Here is a 19,585-nt window from a genome sequence, read left to right as displayed (position 1 = left end):
AAGTCATCACTACATGTATCTCTCTTTCTTCGTGTGATTACTTGTGTGGAATTTAAACATAAAAATTCTAAAAGATAAAAACTCAAAAAAAACTTAATTTTTGAACACAATATTCAAATTTTCATAACTCAACATTTAATTGGTCACTATTATTCTTCATGACCCCTCTGTAGCACATTCATTAAGAGTGTGCTATTTGCTCCTTGTTTTGTTAACACGTCTGCTAACTGATGTTTGGTAGAAATCCACTTTAATTCAATCTCTTTCTGATTGATACTCTGTCGATAGGGAAGCCATATCAACCCTTAACCGTTTGTCTTCCAAAGATTTTGTTGAATGGGCAGCTTCAAACAATGATTTGTTATCTGTATGACATAAGATGCCTTCTAGATTAGTATTCAACACTTCATTTATCACATTCTTCACCCATATGCATGTATCAATACCATTAACAAGAGCTAGTGTCTCAGCAGCAAGAGTGCTACGCGCAACTCTCTTAATCTTTTTAGACTGCCATGTGATAGGTGCCATAAGATTCTCAACACCTTTCAGGAAAATAAAAATTCCACTTTGAGAGCTGCCATCTTGAAGGTTCCCAAATGAAGCATCAGAATATAAGATCAGTTGTAATGGAAGCTTAAGTTTCCAAAATTTCAAGGAAATGTTGGGATCCAATTTCAACTTCTTTACCACTTTATTGGCTCTCATGACATCATCAACTACTGCACAGTTTAGTTTTGTGCTTAGTTGGCACACATCAAATGAAATGTCAGGCCTTGATTGCGATGACATCCAGTTTAGTTGCCCACATATACATCGGAAGTTTGATTGTTCTTCATGTGATAGTTGACGATGTCTGTCTGTTGTGTTTTGAATCTTGACCAGTTCCATACCTGCCACATAGTTCTTTTGGTCATAGTTAATTGAACCATTAGATTGTTGTATATTGACACCAACATATTTGAAATTGGAGTAATCTTCAGATCCAATGAGAAAAGTTTCTCTGATAGGCGAAATAACCTTCACTTGAAAATCATGGGATCCTCCCCATAGAAAATCATCAACATGTATTACAATCAGTCCTTGGCAGCAGTCATCTTGAATCCAATAAAATAATGCTTCATCAAATAAAGACATTCTCAACCCCAAGCCGATTAGCTCTTCCTTCACACGTAGATACCAAGCTCTTGAAGCATCAGCAAGGCCGTATACAACTTTATTTAGTTTCCAGAGCACACCTGTTGTATTTGCTTCCTTTGGGGGCTTTATGATAACCTCTCTGTCAATCTGGTTGCCTTGAAGAAATGCCGTCTTGACATCTAAGGTGTGACATTCCCATTCATAGGTTGCTAACATCGTAAGTACAATGCGAAGACTTTCTTTTGAAAAAGTTGGGGAGTCCTTAGTCAGATTTTTGACCTCTTCTTCTTCAAAACCTCTTATGACCAAACGAGCTTTAACTGTTTTGTATCCCTCTATATTCTTTGTTGTGACCACCCATCTTGTGGATATTGGAGATTGACCCTTATCTTCTATGGTGGAGAAAACTTTGTTGTCTTCCCAATTGGCTAATTCTTTATACTTTGCATTTAGGACCTCATCTGTAACAGTTGCTTGTGTCGATAATAGTACTTCTTCAGTTTCGTTTGTCTCAACAACAGGTTGCCAGTCACTCACACATCTTTTGAAATCTAACCAATTTATTTCACCTGTGTCTTCATTTTGGACATTTAAACAGCTACCATACTGTCTGCCTTCTTTTCCTTTTCTGCTCACTTTTCCTGCTCTGCTGTGGACTAATCCCCTTGTCCATTCACTGTCGGGAGTTAGCTTGTAAATGATTTTTGTCTTCAACTTTGGTATTCCTTGGACTGTTGACGAATTGCTAACATTTCGATTGGTTGTGATTTCATTTGTTGATATCTTGTGTGTTGTTGTTTCATTCATTGAGGCACCGTCTGATGTTGTTTCTTTTGTTGTTTGTAAATTTGTTGTTTTCTCATTTTCTGGTTCTTCTGTATTGTTACTGTCAAAATCATCTGCACCAACATATTCACCAAAAACATCATCGCGTTCAAGCGGAATGCAATTGTTCACTTGTGTAGTTGTCACTTCAGTACTCCTTTCCGTGTCTTGTAAAGGTTTCTGTGAATGCAAAACTTGGTCCAACTTCTGCAAGCGACACATGTGTACTCTAACATAACTTCCACCATGTTTTACAAGGACTTGCTTATTCTCCTGTCCAATTACAGTGCCTGGTCCATGCCATTTTTCACTGTCTTTTCTCTTATAAAAAACTCTATCTCCATTGATATATCGCTCATCATTGTAACACTGAACATTATGTCTCAATGCTCTTCGTATACGCTCAGAAGACTCTGCCGCTATAAAGGCTCTTCGTGATGCATGCATTACAGCAAGGTTATGGGCCACGGTTTTGCTTGAAACTGTGTCATTCATAGCTGGCAAATGATCAGTGAGGATGCAGGGATAGTCGTGATTTTTACCATAAACAAGTTGATTTGGTGAGAATCCCTTGTTGTTTGATAAAGAATTCTTTGCACTTATAGCCCAGAATAGTGCCCGATTGTGTGTACATTTTGTGTCTTCAATAATTTTTTTCAGCATTTCCTTAATCATACCATTGTGTCGTTCACATAGTCCATTTGACCAAGGACTTTCAGCTGCAGTTGTTGAAAACTCTATGTTAAACTGCTCACACATTTCTTCATACACTTTGTTAACAAATTCTCCACCATTATCAGCTAGAAACTTCCTTGGTTGACCAAATCGGGCTAACCAAATTTCAAAGATAATATCTGTTATTACATCTTTGTCTTTCGTCTTTGTCAATTTTGCTGATGAAAATCTGGTAAAAACATCTATGATATGGATAAACCATAATGATTGCGAAAGTTGCACAAGATCTAGAGCCACACACTGGTTAAATTCTGATGACATTGGTAAGCCAACAATAGGGCGCGGTCTTGGTTTTCTGTATTTGATGCACACTTCACAAGAGTTTGATACTTCATCGATGACTTTCATAACTTCACTTCGGTCATTTAAGAAGGAATTAGATGCTTTGATGAGAGATTTTAATTTTTCAGCACTTGGATGGCAAAATTGACGATGAAGTTTGATAATCTTACTTTTTCTTGATTTTGTACTTGCACAAACAAAGGCAACCTGGGGTAACAAGTGGTCATGTTTCTTTCCATCCATCTCTATTATGTTGTTGTTCAAAGGTATGCAATAATGACCTGTAGTGGTAAATTTTAAAGGATGGTGTTCTCCAAACATTGTAACCGAATTGTTGATAAAATCTAAAACTGCCTCTGCTTTTTTCATGGAAGCTTGACTCAGTAACAAAGGAATTTCGTTTGGGACAATTTCTGTCTCCAGATAAACAGGTTCCTGGTTCTCATAAGAGTGTGGACAGTTTGAAGCCCAGTGATATATAGATTGGCAAATATTGCATCTTGATGGGCTTCCAGATTGATCGGATGGATTCATTCTTCTATTGTTGGGTCTGGTTTTTCTTCCTGCATATCTCTGATTTGAAGCAGTTGCAGGTCTTCCTCTTCTAAACCTTGAGCGTTGATATCCCCCTCTTTGAGTGAAGTAATTTTGCTCAATTGTATCTGCACTTGCCTGAAGAACTGGTTCTATCTTTACTTCAGTATTTGTTCCTAATGAGGCCACCGTATCCCCAAATATTTTCTTTAACTGCCGTACCATTGCATCATACCGTAGTTCATTTAAAGTTGCTCTTGCTAACTGTTGCTGCTCTGGTGTAAGGTTGGCACTTTGTAGAACTCTATATGCCAACACTCCATCAGGAAGTACCATATTATGTCCTTGGATCTTATGGTATAACCGTTCAAACTCTATAAGATAGTCATTCATACTCATCTCAGGCGGTCGCTTAAATTTTTCAAAGGTTTCATAAGCTAGGTAAGCAGTTTGATTCTCATCTTTTAAATATATTTTGTCCAATCTGTTAGTAATGGCTTTTACTCCAGTTGCTGCACTTATCTGTTCAATGTCTAATTCTAGAACTGATTCTTTAGCTTTCCCTCTTAAGCCCATGAATATAGCTGGCCCTTGTTTTTCTGCCTTTAATTCTGTCAGTGCTTGCCATATTTGCACTTCTTTTTTCCAATCTTTGTAACTCGTCTCTTTGTCTAATGATGGTGGGGGGACCCAACTTTTTGACATTTCAATTTTATTCCTCTGCTACCATTTGTTAAATAGGAATATATATATAAGACTAACCTGTAGGTTATCTTCTCAATAGTTCTTTCTGTGTATAACGCAACGCTAAATTAGTGTGATTGATTCAACTCAACACTATTGAACACCACTCTGACTAAACACAACGAATTACCAATGATACTGGTTCAACACAATTAAAACCCCACCACCAAGTGATTCTTATTAGTAATCGCCTAGATAGAAGATCAACAGAGACTTGATAGTTCCTGGGGCAAGCTCGAGAGGCAGACCGAGAAAGACTTGGCAGGAGGTTATAAGGACAGACTTGATACAGAGGAAGTTGAGTTTAGTTCTAACACAGTCTAGATCAGATTCGAAGAGGGTCATTAATATACCCCATCCAACCCATGGTAGCATGGAAAACGGACGTTAAGCCGAGAATGATGATGATGATGAATGCAAAAGCAAATGTGGCGATCGTTGCCTGTGCGTCATCAACAACCTGCGCTGTACTGATATGTGTTCTTGCCGAGATTGCGCTAATGTGGTCTAATCTGAAGATGAATCTGGAGATGAATATGATGATTCTATGACCGATTCAAGTGAAGAAGAAGAATAAAAACAACAATAATATTTTATCTTTTTTTTGTATATATATATATATTTAAATGTCAAGTAAGGTTTTGATATGATTCCAACTTTATACATATAATTAAATTTCCTTAATGGCGAAAATCAATACCTGTATTGATAGATTTATAGTTAAGATAATGTCTAAAATAAATTCTTTTGTATCACAATGGGCATATGCTACATTGAAAGATTGAAATGGTGTTATTTTTGTTACAGTACAGTCTGAATGTAATCTACCGCGGACGTGAAAGTCACATAAATGGTTACACAGAACAATAATATTGCGATAGCTTTTGTTTTTTTAAGAAAATAATTGCCTCGCTGATAAAAAATGATCCCACTCGATCGATTGTTTTATCACAATAGGTTGCAAGATCAATTTTAGCAATCTATTTTGCGCAAAATCTTTTGAAAATTTTAATTGCAGTAATTAAGCGTTTTTATAGATCGCATTTTTAAAGTTTAAAAACGAAAAGCGGCGATAGAAATGTTTTTTTAGATCGCTTTTTAAAAGTTTAAAAACGAATAGCTGCGATAAAATGTTGCGTCATAACCTCATAATTTGATGCATAGCTATAATATTTAAATAAAATCAGACAAGTTTGATTTTAATAATAGATAGATAGATGTGCATATTTTACATGGCTACTTCACAAATATAGAGGGATATACCAAGTCTATTATTTCCAGGAGGGGCCATGGCTTAGATGGGGAGTCCTAGTGTATTTAATGCTCATTTTGAGCTACGCAGACCCAATTAGAGTTCCGCGCTCCACTAGACAACTGCAGGCAACAGCCGACAACCCACACAATGTGTCATTTCCCTAATTTCCTCACATGGTTTGGGTTATCCCAGGGCTACGGTAACATTCACTCACCCATGTTGAATCGCCACCAAGGGGAATCAAAGGCCGGTCTTCCGCACAAAGTGCAAGAGTTGTTACCACTAAACTATTGCAATTTATAATATTGTTGGTGATCTGGTTTCAAATGCCTTTTGTTTGTGTGACAATAGATCATTATTTGCTAGGGTTGTTGTTGCAACGATTATATGAAATTAAATGAAATTATAATGATGTTACAAGAAATTATAAGTATATTGCAGAAAAACCATAACTGTATTATAGAATATATATATTTTACAAGTGTATCCTGGCCTTAAGAGATATTTAGAAAACACAGTCAGAGAAATCCTCTTAATTAAGCTGTACAGCTTAATTTGGATGTCAGCTTAATTAGGTTTGGGCATTTTACAGCTTAGTTAAGATGTACAAAACCTTGGTGGTGGAAAGCACACATTTAACTGAATTTTAGCATCTATCTAACTGAGTAAATCCAACATTTACGTGCATATAAACATCTCCAATACCTTAGTTTTTTCATAGCACCCCAGAGATCCTCTAAATTTAAAGTTTTAAAAAAAGCCGCTTAAACAGGCTGTATCACATGACGTGACATACAGTGAGCCATTGTTTCTATTCCATATCTTTTGAACCCGGGGTGCTGGAAGTACTAATCTTTTTTTATAATGTAGTGGTCAAACTGACAATGAAAGAGCTGCAGCAGTGATTCTGCTAAAAATTACATTTTTCAAAAAATTGAGGAAAACCTTTTTCTACCTCCTAATTTAGATGTATGTCACCTAATTAAGCTGTATGATACAGCTTTAGGAGATATCCAAATTAAGCTATACAGCTTAGGCCACCCTCAAAAATATAATTGGTTAGCGTCACCCGACCGACTCACTTCGAAAGACGAAAGTCGAGCCGGGGAGTAGGTAAATTTGTAAAAAATAAACCAAACAATCCACAAACAATCTTCAACACGCAACAAAATCCACCATTTACCTTTCCAGTGGTCCTCAAAATTACGGTTGTTAGGTACGAATGTTTTTTCAACAGGGGACTGCAGTGCGCTATTTAGTGCTATATTTTTCTGCTTCGTATTTATACAGCAATTTGCCGATTTGGTTCAGCTTTGTTGCCGTAGTGATGATTGACATTTTGCTTAATTAACGAATCACATTTGTGTTACATCCGCCATTTTTAAAATCTTGCAGGGTGAAAACAAACCTACAGTACTGGAAAAAGGTTGTTTAACATATCGAGCGCAACGTCCGCGGACTACCTCGATACGCAACGTACCCAATTTATAATAATAAGAAACAATTAAAATAAATTGTTGCGATCTATCAAGAATCTAGTATCGTGACAAAATCCGTCTCGATGTGTCGCGAAGGTAGGTGATAATGAGAATAAAGAGAAAGTTTTTTTAATGAGAATAGAGAGAAAGTTTTTTCTATTTCAAACACATCTCTGCTTTATCTTTTAATTTTCTTTTAAATAGGTGTATATTATAAGAAAATTTTTAACTTTCATATTTATTAAAGTAATTCTAGCGCATTACTCTTTCAACATATTTTTTTTCTAACGCTGTTCTTCGTTCTTAAATTTTTAAAATGAGATCTAACAACGCTTTTCTATCGCCGTTCTTAGTTCTTAAATTTTTAAAATGGGATCTAAAAAAGAAAGATTAACGCTAGCTGTGTACCCTAGATTGTTATGCATAAGTTAAAAAAATATAACACAAAGGAAGTATAATTACATTTAAACATCCGCGATCATTGTTGAATACACTCTTATTTTTAAAATAGTTCTATTATGAAAAAGTGTTAATGGCCTCAATAGCTTCGAGAATGATATCGAGACGGATGCATCGCGAAGCCCTCTCGATACAATTTGAAAGTAAAAAAACGTCTATCGAGAATACCGTCGCAATACGCGAAGCACGATGTTAAACAACTTTTTTTCAGTACTGTAGTTCGTAGGGGGAAGAATGCAAAAAAATGTGGAAATGGAAGAGTAATTAGCTAACAAAAGGTAACCACAATAAAAATCTGTCTGGAAATGATGCTTAGCTATCTAGATATTGCTCTAAAAAATTGCCTTTGCTCAAACTTCCTAACATTGTTCTTAAAACTCCAAAACATGTGTAGCTCTGCACTCTCTTCACCTAAAATACAGAAACTTTTCACCTCCAAAAAAATTGTTATGACGCCAAACCGAATCGCTGAATACGCGAAAACCATGGGAACGACGTCGACTGACAAAAATCGAACTTGAAACGGAGGCTAAAAATACAGCTGGCGTACATTTAAAACAAATAACAAAATATGGCTGCGAAATATAGTATTTTTGTAATTTTTCAGGAAAAAAATTTATCCGACCGACCGACCGACTCACTTTTGTAATAAGAAATGACGCTAACTAAACATATTTTCGACAGTGACCTTAAAATTAAGAGGATTTCCCTGGATTGATTCAGGTAAATGCCCTGCAGAACCTTTATGAATTATAATGCCAGACAAGACGTTTTTTTATTAGTCAATGTCTAATGTGTGCTGGATATTTTCATACTGCTGGCTAGCTGGCTAAAAATCTTCCTATCTCCACAACAAGCAGCCTAGCTAGCTTGCATATCTAGCTAGCTACCTCTACTTAACTAAGATATTTTCCCAAACAGGCAAAGTTAAATTTTACAGGAGACATTTTAAGAATAATAAAAAACTAGTCAGTGGTTTACTATGCCACTGTAGTTTAGCTTTTCTCTTCCACCTTTCCTCGCAAACAGGACCAAACAGGCGATGAGGTGGCCTTTTGCCGCAGCAACGACACCATCTTGTAATGTTTTGTAATATGAGACATGTACCAGACATGTACAGAGTGTGGTTTCTGCATGCGGCATTGACTGAAATCAAATCAAATATATGTATTTCACGGAATAAGGTACATGGAATGTAATTACTACATCATGTATAAATTAAATATTTCCGTGAGATTGCTATAGATAGCTAAAAGAAGCTAAGATGAAATTAAACCTTTTTAGGGAGAGCGCCCAGAACAACATTTTGTCCATGCGAAAAAGACAGCGGTAAACAAAGTTAGCCGCACCGGGTATGGATGCGTACCCCGAACGGAAGAAGATAACCCACGGGGGATTTAGCGCGAAATCAAAACAAAATGCCGTGGATGAAGAAGTGTTGTCCTGCGAAAACGATTATCGTAGGCTAGCTATGGCTATTATTTCTCTTTGAATGTTTCCTAAAAGCTAACGTTAGTGTGTCTGTTACAGGAAACAAATAATATTGCATTTACTTAAAAGGTAAGACCTAATGATAACTAGGTAACTCTCTGAAGATGTATTTGTCTCCGATTTCACTTTCACTTTCGCCCCAACAAAAACAGACCATCTAATCCGGCTGGATTAACAACATCAAATTTTAAAAGAGGAAACAAAAATCTTTTGAGAAAAGTAAGTGGATTTATCAGCAAAAATTATGTAAGATAATGTTTAATTGCTATGGTTCTGAAGCAACAACACGAACGCAAACAACAACAATGACAGATAAAGTTAGAAGTATATTTCTCTTATTTCATGTCTTAACTACACTTGAGTTTGGGGAAAGGGGGGGGGGGGGGGGGGGGAATGCCAGGTTTGGTATCAGGAAGGCCCAAACCAGATGCATGTGTTTCCATCCTTACCCTTGGTAAACGTATCTCGCAGAAACGTCTGCGTATCTCATGGAAACGCTAACTCACCTGGGGTGTATCTTGTGGAAACACCTGGCTATCTTGTGGAAACGCTTACACTCAGCAAATCTCGTGGAAAAGCCTACATCTCAGCAACTCGCTTGGAAATTGCCTACATCTCCGCGACCCACTTGGAAACCGCTACACCTCAGCAACTCGCTTGGAAATTGCCTAAATCTCAGCAACTAGCTTGGAAATTGCCTACACCTCAGCAATTCGCTTGGAAAATGCCTACATCTCAGCGACTCACTTGGAAATCACCTACGCCTCAGCAACTCGCTTGGAAATTGCCTACTACCTGCTATGGTGTATCTTGTGGAATCGCACCTCATTTTTTAGGTAAACAAACGGATCTTCATCCCATTTGGCTGACGAAGGAAGCCCAACATCTCCAAATTAACACCAAACTGATTTTTGAAAGAAGAAAAATTAACTCACATAATGTGTTAATGCACAACAAGAACAAGTAACGATTCAGTCAATTTATAAAACATCGATTAATATGAATCTACTTTTAAGAACTAATAAGCACTATTGATTGTTTCTTACTCGGATCTGTGAAACAAGGCCTTGCGTTTTTGAGATTTGTTTTGTTGATTTGTACAAAACAATGTGCTGGGGATGGCAGGATCATATCATTACATGTTATAACACCACTGCGTTAGCAGTCTATTTGAAACAAGATTTCTCCAGTACCATTGCTAGTCCACTTTACTAATTGTTAATAATGGTGAAATCTAAAATTCCACAAAACACTGACAGTCATGTGTATTTATTTCGAGACCACTGTTGATCCTTATTTTGTAAATTCATAGAATAATTTTTCTATTAACCTTTGTAGAGAACAAAGAAAGGGCTAAAGTAAACTGTCTCAGTGTACAAGGTGTTGTGAGAATGCATTAGTAGCTTTGAGATCCTAGTGAAGTTCTTATTTGTTTCCCCAATAACCTATGCAAGCCTGATTTTTAATTTTATTTTCTTATATCTATGTAACTGTACACTGGATGAGTAACTTTTTTTATATTGAAGAAGAACTACTTTGTTCATCACTAGCAGAATGCCAAGCAGTGAGCGGGATTCGATCCGCGGTCCCCAGAACTGGGAGCCGCAGACGAACCCACTACACTACGTGCGGCAATATGTTAGTGATGAACTCAGATAGTTTATCCGGATGGTGTGTATACATATAGATGAATATTTATCATAGCACATCCGTATTTCATTCTCAACAGAGAATGCTTCACCCCGATCAGATCTCTGATCATGACGGGCGAGTATAATGCGTGTAAGTCATATTGAAGAAGAACTACTTTGTTCATCACTAACATACTGCCAAGCAGTGAGCTGGATTCGATCCGCGGTCCCCGGAACTGGGAGCTGCAGACGAACCCACTACACTACATGCGGCAATATGTTAGTGATGAACTCAGATAGTTTATCCAGATGGTGTGTATACATATAGGTGAATATTTATCATAGCACATCCGTATTTCATTCGCAACAGAGAATGCTTCACCCCGATCAGATCTCTTATCATGACGGGCAAGTATAATGCTTGTAAGTCATATTGAAGAAGAACTACTTTGTTCATCACTAACATACTTCCAAGCAGTGAGATGGATTCGATCCGCGGTCCCCAGAACTGGGAGCTGCAGACGAACCCACTACACTATGTGCGACAATATGTTAGTGATGAACTCAGATAGTTTATCCAGATGGTGTGTATACATATAGGTGAATATTTATCATAGCACATTCGTATTTCATTCCCAACAGAGAATGCTTCACCCCGATCAGATCTCTGATCATAACGGGTGAGTATAATGCTTGTAAGTCATATTGAAGAAGAACTACTTTGTTCATCACTGACATACTGCCAAGCAGTGAGCGGGGTTCGATCCGCGGTCCCCAGAACTGGGAGCCGCACACGAACCCACTACACTACGTGCGGCAATATGTTAGTGATGAACTCAGATAGTTTATCCGGATGGTGTGTATACATATATGTGAATATTTATCATAGCACATCCGTATTTCATTCAATGAAATACGGATGTGCTATGATGCATATTCACCTATAAGTACCTTTTTTCTTTGATAGCTGAAAGAAAAGTAAACCACCCGGCCAATCCTACCAAAATACAGTGACAGAGAAATACTTTATGGAATTAAGTTTTTAACATCAGTAATTACAACTTAAATGTCACTACCTACTGGTTAAAACAGACACAAAAACAAGAAAAAACACCCACAAAACAAAACATAAAATTTACCAACATTTTCTTAGGGTTCACATAATGCTTAGTATGTATATCCTGAATGACTAAATCCGAGCTCAAGGACGCTTATAAAAGCCATGCTTATAGACGAAACATGTATAGGAATTGGACCTTCACATATAGAAAATCTTGATCTGCAGTTCAACCACTAAAGGAATTCATAATAAAGCAGCTTATGTGTGAAACGGGGCAGTTAGGGAATACGAAGTGATGTGTTTATATATATTTGGAGCTTGAAATAAAGAAAAATGAGCTACAACATATAGGTTTGCCTGGTAAAATAAGGATCTGCTAGGTAATCCTACCTCACCACGACTCTCAATGTTAGCTTTTTGTAGCCCTTACTAGTGTTACATTACTTAGTATTAACAAATGTAAAAAGATATATGTTATCATAGGCATGACTCTTTATTGTTGCTGTTATGTAATGTTTTTTTGATGTTCTGCTTGATACAGTCTTATCATATCTCGCATCACTGTTAATAATGTCGCCTAGGTATCTGTACGTATCAGTTGCTTTATAACTCCATTTTTTAAGTTTTCTTTGATTGGTTTTCTACTTCATTCGAAAATTTGATTATTTGAAAGTTGCTCTTTTCACAGTTTAAAGTCATTTTCTTTTCCTCTTCTAATTGTCTACAGTTTCTAATTGTTTTTGTTATAGTGCTTTCGTTTCCCAGTGCTATTATATCATCTACATTTGTCATCCGTCTTATTTCTATGTCACCATATCTGATAGCTACCTGTTCGTCCATTGAGTTAATTTTGTCTGTACTAATTCCACACAAAGTGGACCCATATATAGTTCCTTGTCTAACGATCTTTTTAACAGAGATTTTACTTGTAGTTCCAACTGGCGTAACTATGCTTATATAGGCTTCCATGTTCATTTCGTGTATAATGTCCACTTCTAAAGGTTTTTCAGAAAGAAAGAAAATATAGAAAATGCTTGAGCTTTCCTTCTTATAATTGTTTTACCCTGCATCAGCGCAATGTAAAAATGTTTACAAAAACTTTTTTTGTACACAATCTTTTTATACTTATACTTACTATAACCGACTCCAATTTAATTACTTGTTCTACGGGCCCGACTGACCCTAATTTTCAAAAAAGCAAAAAAATATTAATATCAAGCAAAATTTTTTAAAACAAAAACAATGAAAAAAACAAACATCTTCTCATCCCATCTTGTGAAAATATAATGAGCATAGAAGATAATCAATGATGTTATTTTTTGTTAGTTCAATGTCAATTTACAGGTATACTAAACAAGGTGAATCAATAACGTTACTTTAGGACCACCATTGGTAAGGCCACTGGAAGTTGATTCTTTGTTCATGGTAATTTGCTGCGCTAAAACTTGAATAGGCAATGCACTAATTTTGTAATCACAAAAGTGGTTACGTCTTAAACAGAAGTTTAAATTTTTATGTGATTTATAACAAAAATTAGCTACTTTCGTTAAAATAGTTATAATACATATGAAAAGCAAGACAGATTATTGTCATAACACCCTCCTCCGTTATGAATTTAAAAAAAATGATTTTAATGCGGCAAAAGACTTTAAATATTCTCAACTAAACAACCATATTTTGAAAAAGAAATTGCACTTAAATTTAGATTTTTCCATATAACTGCGCGAAAAACATTAAAATAACACTAAAATTGTTTGTTTTATTATTTTAAGTAGGAGAAGAATAACTTGCTGTATAAATTTTGAAACAGCGCAAGTTTACCTTGCTGTATAACTTTCAAAACAATACAAGTTTATTTTGTACAACTTTTAAAACAGCACAAGGATAATTCTTGCTGCATAACTTTTAAAAACAAGTTTTTGAGCATGCAAGTATTTTTATCTTTTCACCTTAAGAACTATTTTAGTTTTCCTTGGCAACTAAAAAATATAAACTGCGTGCGTTATGCAAAAATACAGTTGTCGTAACACCCTTCTCCGTTGTTATTTTTTATTATTTTTTTTGTTGTTCCGACCATACATTCTCGATAAAATTATTTTTATTTCGCGGATCTACCGACTGTAAGCTACTATCAACTTCGCCCATAGAACAACTAATCAAGTTGGAGTCTGCTTATGGTATATATTGCATAAAAATATGAGTAAGAACATGAGTTATCCCCAAACGATATAATTGCTAATTATATAACTTATAAAATATCTGTAGTAATATGATATATTAAGTTTAAATGAATAAATCGAAAATAATTTAACTAAAAACGGTTTATAAAAGGTAGCAGATATGTTACTTTATTAGTAAAAATTACAGCTACTGTAAAACCAAAATTTGCTAAATACTAATATCTGCATTTTTAGTGGAATTAGGTGTTTGTACAACATCATAGGCCTTTGTCACACCATTTAAACCCCTCCTTAGCAAATGACATTGTTGTATAAATCGAAAATAATTTAACTAAAAACGGTTTATAAAAGGTAGCAGATATGTTACTTTATTAGAAAAAATTACAGCTACTGTAAAACCAAAATTTGCTAAATACTAATGTCTGAATTTTTAGTGGAATTAGGTGTTTGTACAACATCATAGGCCTTTGTCACACCATTTAAACCCCTCTTTAGCAAATGACATTGTTGTAAAGATGCTATTTTTTTAAAGTTTTTGCTCTTAGTCCAAAGAAATTTTTTTTTCAGATTTTATATGGTTTGTAAAAAGTTTTAAATTTGTTCAGTCATAGTGCAAAGCAAAGTATGAGTGTTTAGTTCAGGCAGCAAATTTTTTTTAATTTCTTACTTCTCATGATTGGCAAAACACAATATATTTAAGGTAGAATGTAAGGCCATTTTTTAATTTAAGGACCACAAGGAGATAATTCATCAAGACAAAGATATTAGAAATTGGCAGTGTTAGCATTAGTGTAAATGTGGTTTATAAACAAAACGTATTTAGATATAAAAAAGAACATAGAATATATATATACTTGTAAGGTTATAGATTCAGTTATAAAACTTTATATTTGTAGTTTGCTTACATAAAACAACAGTAAAATATTCAAACGATTAAAAAAAGATCCAAGTTTCAAAGATATGTTCAATGTTATGAATATGAAGAAAGTTATTCAGACAAATTACAGTGCTGGAATCAGGACACCTAACATCGTGACCGCGTATCATGCGCGACACAAAAAATCCGCGGTTCTATCATGGCCATCGCGATCATAAAAATGTTAACGAAGAGCTTCGCGATAGTCGCATGTGTATAGCTAATCTTGTGTCTTTGTTTGTTTTCTTTTACATTTAAAAATTCTTTTGCATCTTGTATTTTTATTAGAAATTGGATTTTAGAAATAAGGTGACTCCAACTTAATTACTTGATCTACGGGCGAAGTAGATAGTAATTTACAGTCTGTGGGACGGCAAAATAAAAATAATTTTATCGAGAATGTATAAGTGGTCGGAACAACAACAAAATAAAAAATAACAACGGAGGAGGGTGTTACGACAAGCATATTTTTCTATGTATGTTTTGCTTGTATTAGCGAATGTTAAATTAGCGAATGTCCGATTTAATGAAAGTTCATGGAAAAATAAGAATGTATGGTTGGAACAACAACAAAAAAATAATAATAAAAATGTAACAACGGAGGAGGGTGTTACGACAACCGTTTTCTATGTATTTTTGCATAACGCACGCAGTTTAAATAGTTAAGTTGCGAAGGAAAAATAATAATAATTTGTCTCTCTAAAAAAGTGTAACTAGTACTCAAGGTGAAAAGATAAAAATACTTGCATGTTAAAAAACTTGTTTTCAAAAGTTATGCAGCAAGTTTTTTTCATGTTGTTTGGAAAGTTATACAGCAAGAATTATTCTTGTGCTGTTTGGAAAGTTATACAGAATATACCGGCGTTGTTTTGAAAGATATACAGCAGGTTATACTTAGGCTGTTTCAAAATTTATACAGCAAGTTATTATTTTCCCATTTAAAATAATAAAACACAAAATTTATTTTAATAAAAAGTTAAGAAAATTAAAATTTAAGTGCAAAAAAGTTTCACAGACCATAGTTTAGTTGACAATATTTAAAGTCTTTCGCGACATTAAAATTTTTTATTTACATTCATAACGGAGGAGGGTGTTACGACATGCGTATTTTAAGTTATTTTAATTATTTTTCAAATATCATTAAAAAGATTTAATGATATTTATTAATTTTTCTAAATGATATCAACTAAGAAATTTAAGATTTTAGCAAGCAACGTAATTTTTAACATATATTAATCATAACGAAGGAGGGTGTTACGACATTCATAATCTTTTTTTTCACCAGATGGTATAAGAAAATGTTTGTTGATATTTTTATTATTTTTTTTATCGTGAAAGTTAGGGTCGGGCGGGCCCGTAGGACAACTAAAAAAGTTAGAGTCTAAACAAGAAAAAAGCTTACGACAACGAAAATATTTTTGATTTAAAAACAAACAAAAAACAATTATTCATATTTAATTGCATTATTCTCTCATGATATTAATTTTTAACAATGTATCATGACGGTCCCGATATGGATCGGGAAAGTCAAGATGCATCGTGAAAGTCGACCCCACGATGGATCGCGACTTTCACGATGCTAAAAAATTTTACTATCAAAACAGCATCGTGAATCGTGCGCGACGCACATGATACGCGATCCACGATTCGTTTAGAGATTGTGTAAAAAATAGAAATTTAAATTTAAGCATATTTTGAAACTTGTGGAGACAATCGCTATAAATTTTTAGTTTAAAGCAAATCTACTAAAATTCCTTCTAATTCAGTTTTAATTGTAAATATGTTGTAAATTTTTAGTTTTATTGTTTGCACAGGGTTTTTGTCTGTTCAAATTTTTGGAAGCTCTTTTTTAGAAAAAAAGCTTAGTACGTTGATTGGGTAGCTAAAAAAAGTATTCTTCACGTTTATAGAAACGATATGAGTAAATGGAACAAATCTGAAAGTTCAAGTTCTATACCACGTTTGCTGAGAAATCATCCGTTGTCTTCTTCACCGTGCGAAAGCATGTCTCGCTCACCGTCTCCTGTGAAAAGTATGGCTGGAAGTCGACTTCCAACACCCACTGGATATGGTAAAAGCTCCTCTGTAGCAAAAACTGTAACTGAAGTGCCTTTACAATCCCCTACTGTGCATGGATATTTTGATTTTAACACAAGTCAAGATGGTTTTGGTCAGCCATTAGAAGAGCTAAGTCTGCTTTGTTCCCTTTCCTCAGGGCCTCCCGAATTAGGTGACTCTAGCACAGTAGATCTTGAACTTGTTAAAGAAGACATTGTAAGGCCTATTTCGACAGAAAGTAACCCAGAAAACCATTTATTGTTAAAAAAATTTCTTGACAGCTCTTATGAAAATATTGAACTTATCCCAGAAGAAAATTTTGAAGATTTAGAACAAACAAATGCTGGGGAGATTTTTTCAAGCAGGGAGCATAGTAATATAGAGACAGAAATAACTGCTCTAGATTTAATGAAAGACATTGCAAAATCTGATCAAAGTGCTACTATTAAAGAGGAAAGAGATGATATCCAAATGGAAGATTTACTATATAAAAAAGAAGATATACCAACCTCTGAGAAGAAAATTAAGACAGAAACAGCTACTTCAGATTTAAAGAAAGACATAGAGAAATCTAACCAAAATGATACCATCAACGAAGAGGTAGATGATGTCAAGAAAGGAGAATTAATATGTAAAAAAGAAAGTTTAAAAACTGCTGGTATTGAAAGCAAACCAAATGGTAATGTTTTACATAAAAATTCTGATGTTAATCATCTTGAGTTTGCTTTTAGCTGTTTGTACTATTGCAGTGCAGCAAACCGAACAGTGGTATTTTAGACACATTTTTTGATGACGTCACAGAGATTTAGATGACGTCACAGAAAAAAAGCTGACATACAACTTTCTTATTCAAGAAACCCAGAACTAAATTGGGTGAACCAAATGTATTTATTAGTTCCTTAGGTGCCAAGCATTGCTAGTTCGATAGTTCTGTGAAACATACATTTTATTTTGTGTTTTAAGCAGGTGCAGAGAGAAGTCCTCAGAAGGACAGTGTGATGTACATAACTAAAAATCTCTTGAAAAAAATAACAAAAGATTCTGACCCTAAAATTGTCAAAGAATTGAATTTGTCAGTTTGGAAACAATGGAAGCAGAAGATTCAGGTATGTTTTTGTAAAATACTTTTTTGTTTTTGATTTAGACTTAGACAGTTGTATCTTACATTATAGCTAAAATTAGTAATTCTAACCCATAGTAGATTTTTCAGCAAAAGATTGATGATTTTATCTGAGCTGAGAAAGCGCAATCTTACGATTTAGGCGTGAGCTAACTAGAAGACTTTAAAACAGCACAAACAACTGTTGTTGGACAAGGTTTGCAAAGCTAAACAGAAAGCATAGCTTTTGTACAAATTTACGTCACTTCTTTTTATACTCTACTATGCCAAATTCTGAAATCGAGCTCAAAGGTAGTTAGTGAACATACAAAAAACAGACAAACTTTTTTTATATCTCAAGTACATTTACAAATCTTACAAAAAAGTAATATTGTTTAGTCCAAACAGATAGTGATTTGATTTAGACTTTTTTTTGTCGTAGGAATAGCTAGTGTAGTAACCCTTTAATGTATAATCAGGAACCAAGTTAGGACCAGAAAGTAATTTTACAATAGCAGATATTACAACATCTGCCTAAGTTATTGTATTTGCAAAATTAACATTATTTTGGCTTCCAATTTTCAAACTGGTATATAACTCAAGCCCTTGTGATACTGCTTTTTAACACAAGAGATTGATACCCACTGAATAGTTGTTTTCTGTGAAATCCAAATGTGAAAACCTTTACAAAATTTTGGTGTGAACTCCAGTAGTTGTTTATTTTGCAGAAATTTTCATTCCATAGAAGACAGAGAGGAACTTTTTTTTTAACTTTTCCTTGCAGTTAAAATTAGAATAGGAAAAAATACTAAGTAATAAACATCATCATCTGGAAGATGAAAGGTTGGCAGGGATGTTAAAATTCACAAGGATGTTTTAAATAATGTGATAGACAAGGTCCTATTCTAAGTTGTTTTCTGTGGACAGTGTTTCTGACAGGAAAAAGATACCAACCAGCCTTTAATTTCTGGTTTAAAGAGAACATTTTTAGGTAATTTTTATCATTTATCTTTAGTATATTGAAAACATTGATGGTTATATTAATTTGACAAAGTTGAATCTTTCCAACAATTTAATCCGAAGGCTTCAGAATATCTCAACATTAATCAATCTTCGTATCTTGGACATATCCACAAACAGCATTGAAACATTAGATGGCTTGGAAGCTTTGACAAGCTTAGAAATACTTAACACCAATCACAATAAAATTGAGGTTTTCCCTAAATGGCTGCCAAAGAAATTTAAAAATCTTCGAGTGCTAAAGATAACAAACAATAACCTACGAAATGTAAGAAATTTTTCAAAAACTTTGTTTTTTAAATTAAAACGGGATAAGCGTAAAGAAATGTGACTAAAAATTATTGGGAGCACTGTGTATATATATATGTTTGTATATATATATATATGTGTGTGTATATATGACTTTTTTTTCAGCTTGATGAAATAAAAAAGTTATCCCCACTTAATAACCTGGAGAAGGTAGATGTCAAAGATAATCCAATTTGCAATTTATATCATTGTTTTGAGTTTCTTGTATTTCATTTGAGAAGCTTAAGTACAATTGATGGTAAAGACATCACTCAAGAGGAGAGAAAATTAGCAGACAACAGATTTAACCAAGGTATTGTGTTTACCAATTACTAATTGCTGTCTTCATTGTATCAACTCTTTATGTAGAATCTGCAGTTTTTGTTGTTG

The 19,585-nt window shown here is 34.5% G+C and overlaps 2 protein-coding genes across 10 annotated transcripts in view; one reads left to right on the top strand and one right to left on the bottom strand.

Moving 5' to 3' along the window:
- Positions 1-255: 255 nt before the first annotated feature.
- On the bottom strand, positions 256-4,221 carry LOC130612842 (uncharacterized). Its single transcript, XM_057434187.1, has one exon. The coding sequence runs from the start codon at positions 4,219-4,221 to the stop codon at positions 256-258; it is 3,966 nt and encodes a 1,321-aa protein (XP_057290170.1).
- Positions 4,222-8,839: 4,618 nt separating this feature from the next.
- The window catches only part of LOC130662715 (centriolin-like), a 44,151-nt gene continuing 33,405 nt past the window's right edge, over positions 8,840-19,585 (top strand). For 7 of the 9 annotated variants that reach the window (XM_057461631.1, XM_057461629.1, XM_057461630.1 and 4 more), the window contains exons 1-5: positions 8,840-9,012; positions 16,641-17,467; positions 17,752-17,894; positions 18,903-19,175; positions 19,322-19,508. In XM_057461631.1, coding sequence (XP_057317614.1) covers positions 16,648-17,467; positions 17,752-17,894; positions 18,903-19,175; positions 19,322-19,508 — 1,423 coding nt within the window. In that variant the 5' untranslated portion in view covers positions 8,840-9,012; positions 16,641-16,647. The other 2 variants (XM_057461632.1, XM_057461627.1) reach the window with 2 other exon arrangements.

This window comes from Hydractinia symbiolongicarpus, chromosome 10 (assembly GCF_029227915.1).
Source record: "Hydractinia symbiolongicarpus strain clone_291-10 chromosome 10, HSymV2.1, whole genome shotgun sequence".
In the NCBI taxonomy this organism is placed as follows: Eukaryota; Metazoa; Cnidaria; class Hydrozoa; order Anthoathecata; family Hydractiniidae; genus Hydractinia; species Hydractinia symbiolongicarpus.
This window is presented reverse-complemented; position numbering and strand designations above follow the sequence as displayed.

Bases quoted from the DNA above. Each gene is read 5' to 3' on its own strand.
- LOC130612842 (XM_057434187.1), bottom strand. From the start codon at position 4,221: ATGTCAAAAAGTTGGGTCCCCCCACCATCATTAGACAAAGAGACGAGT.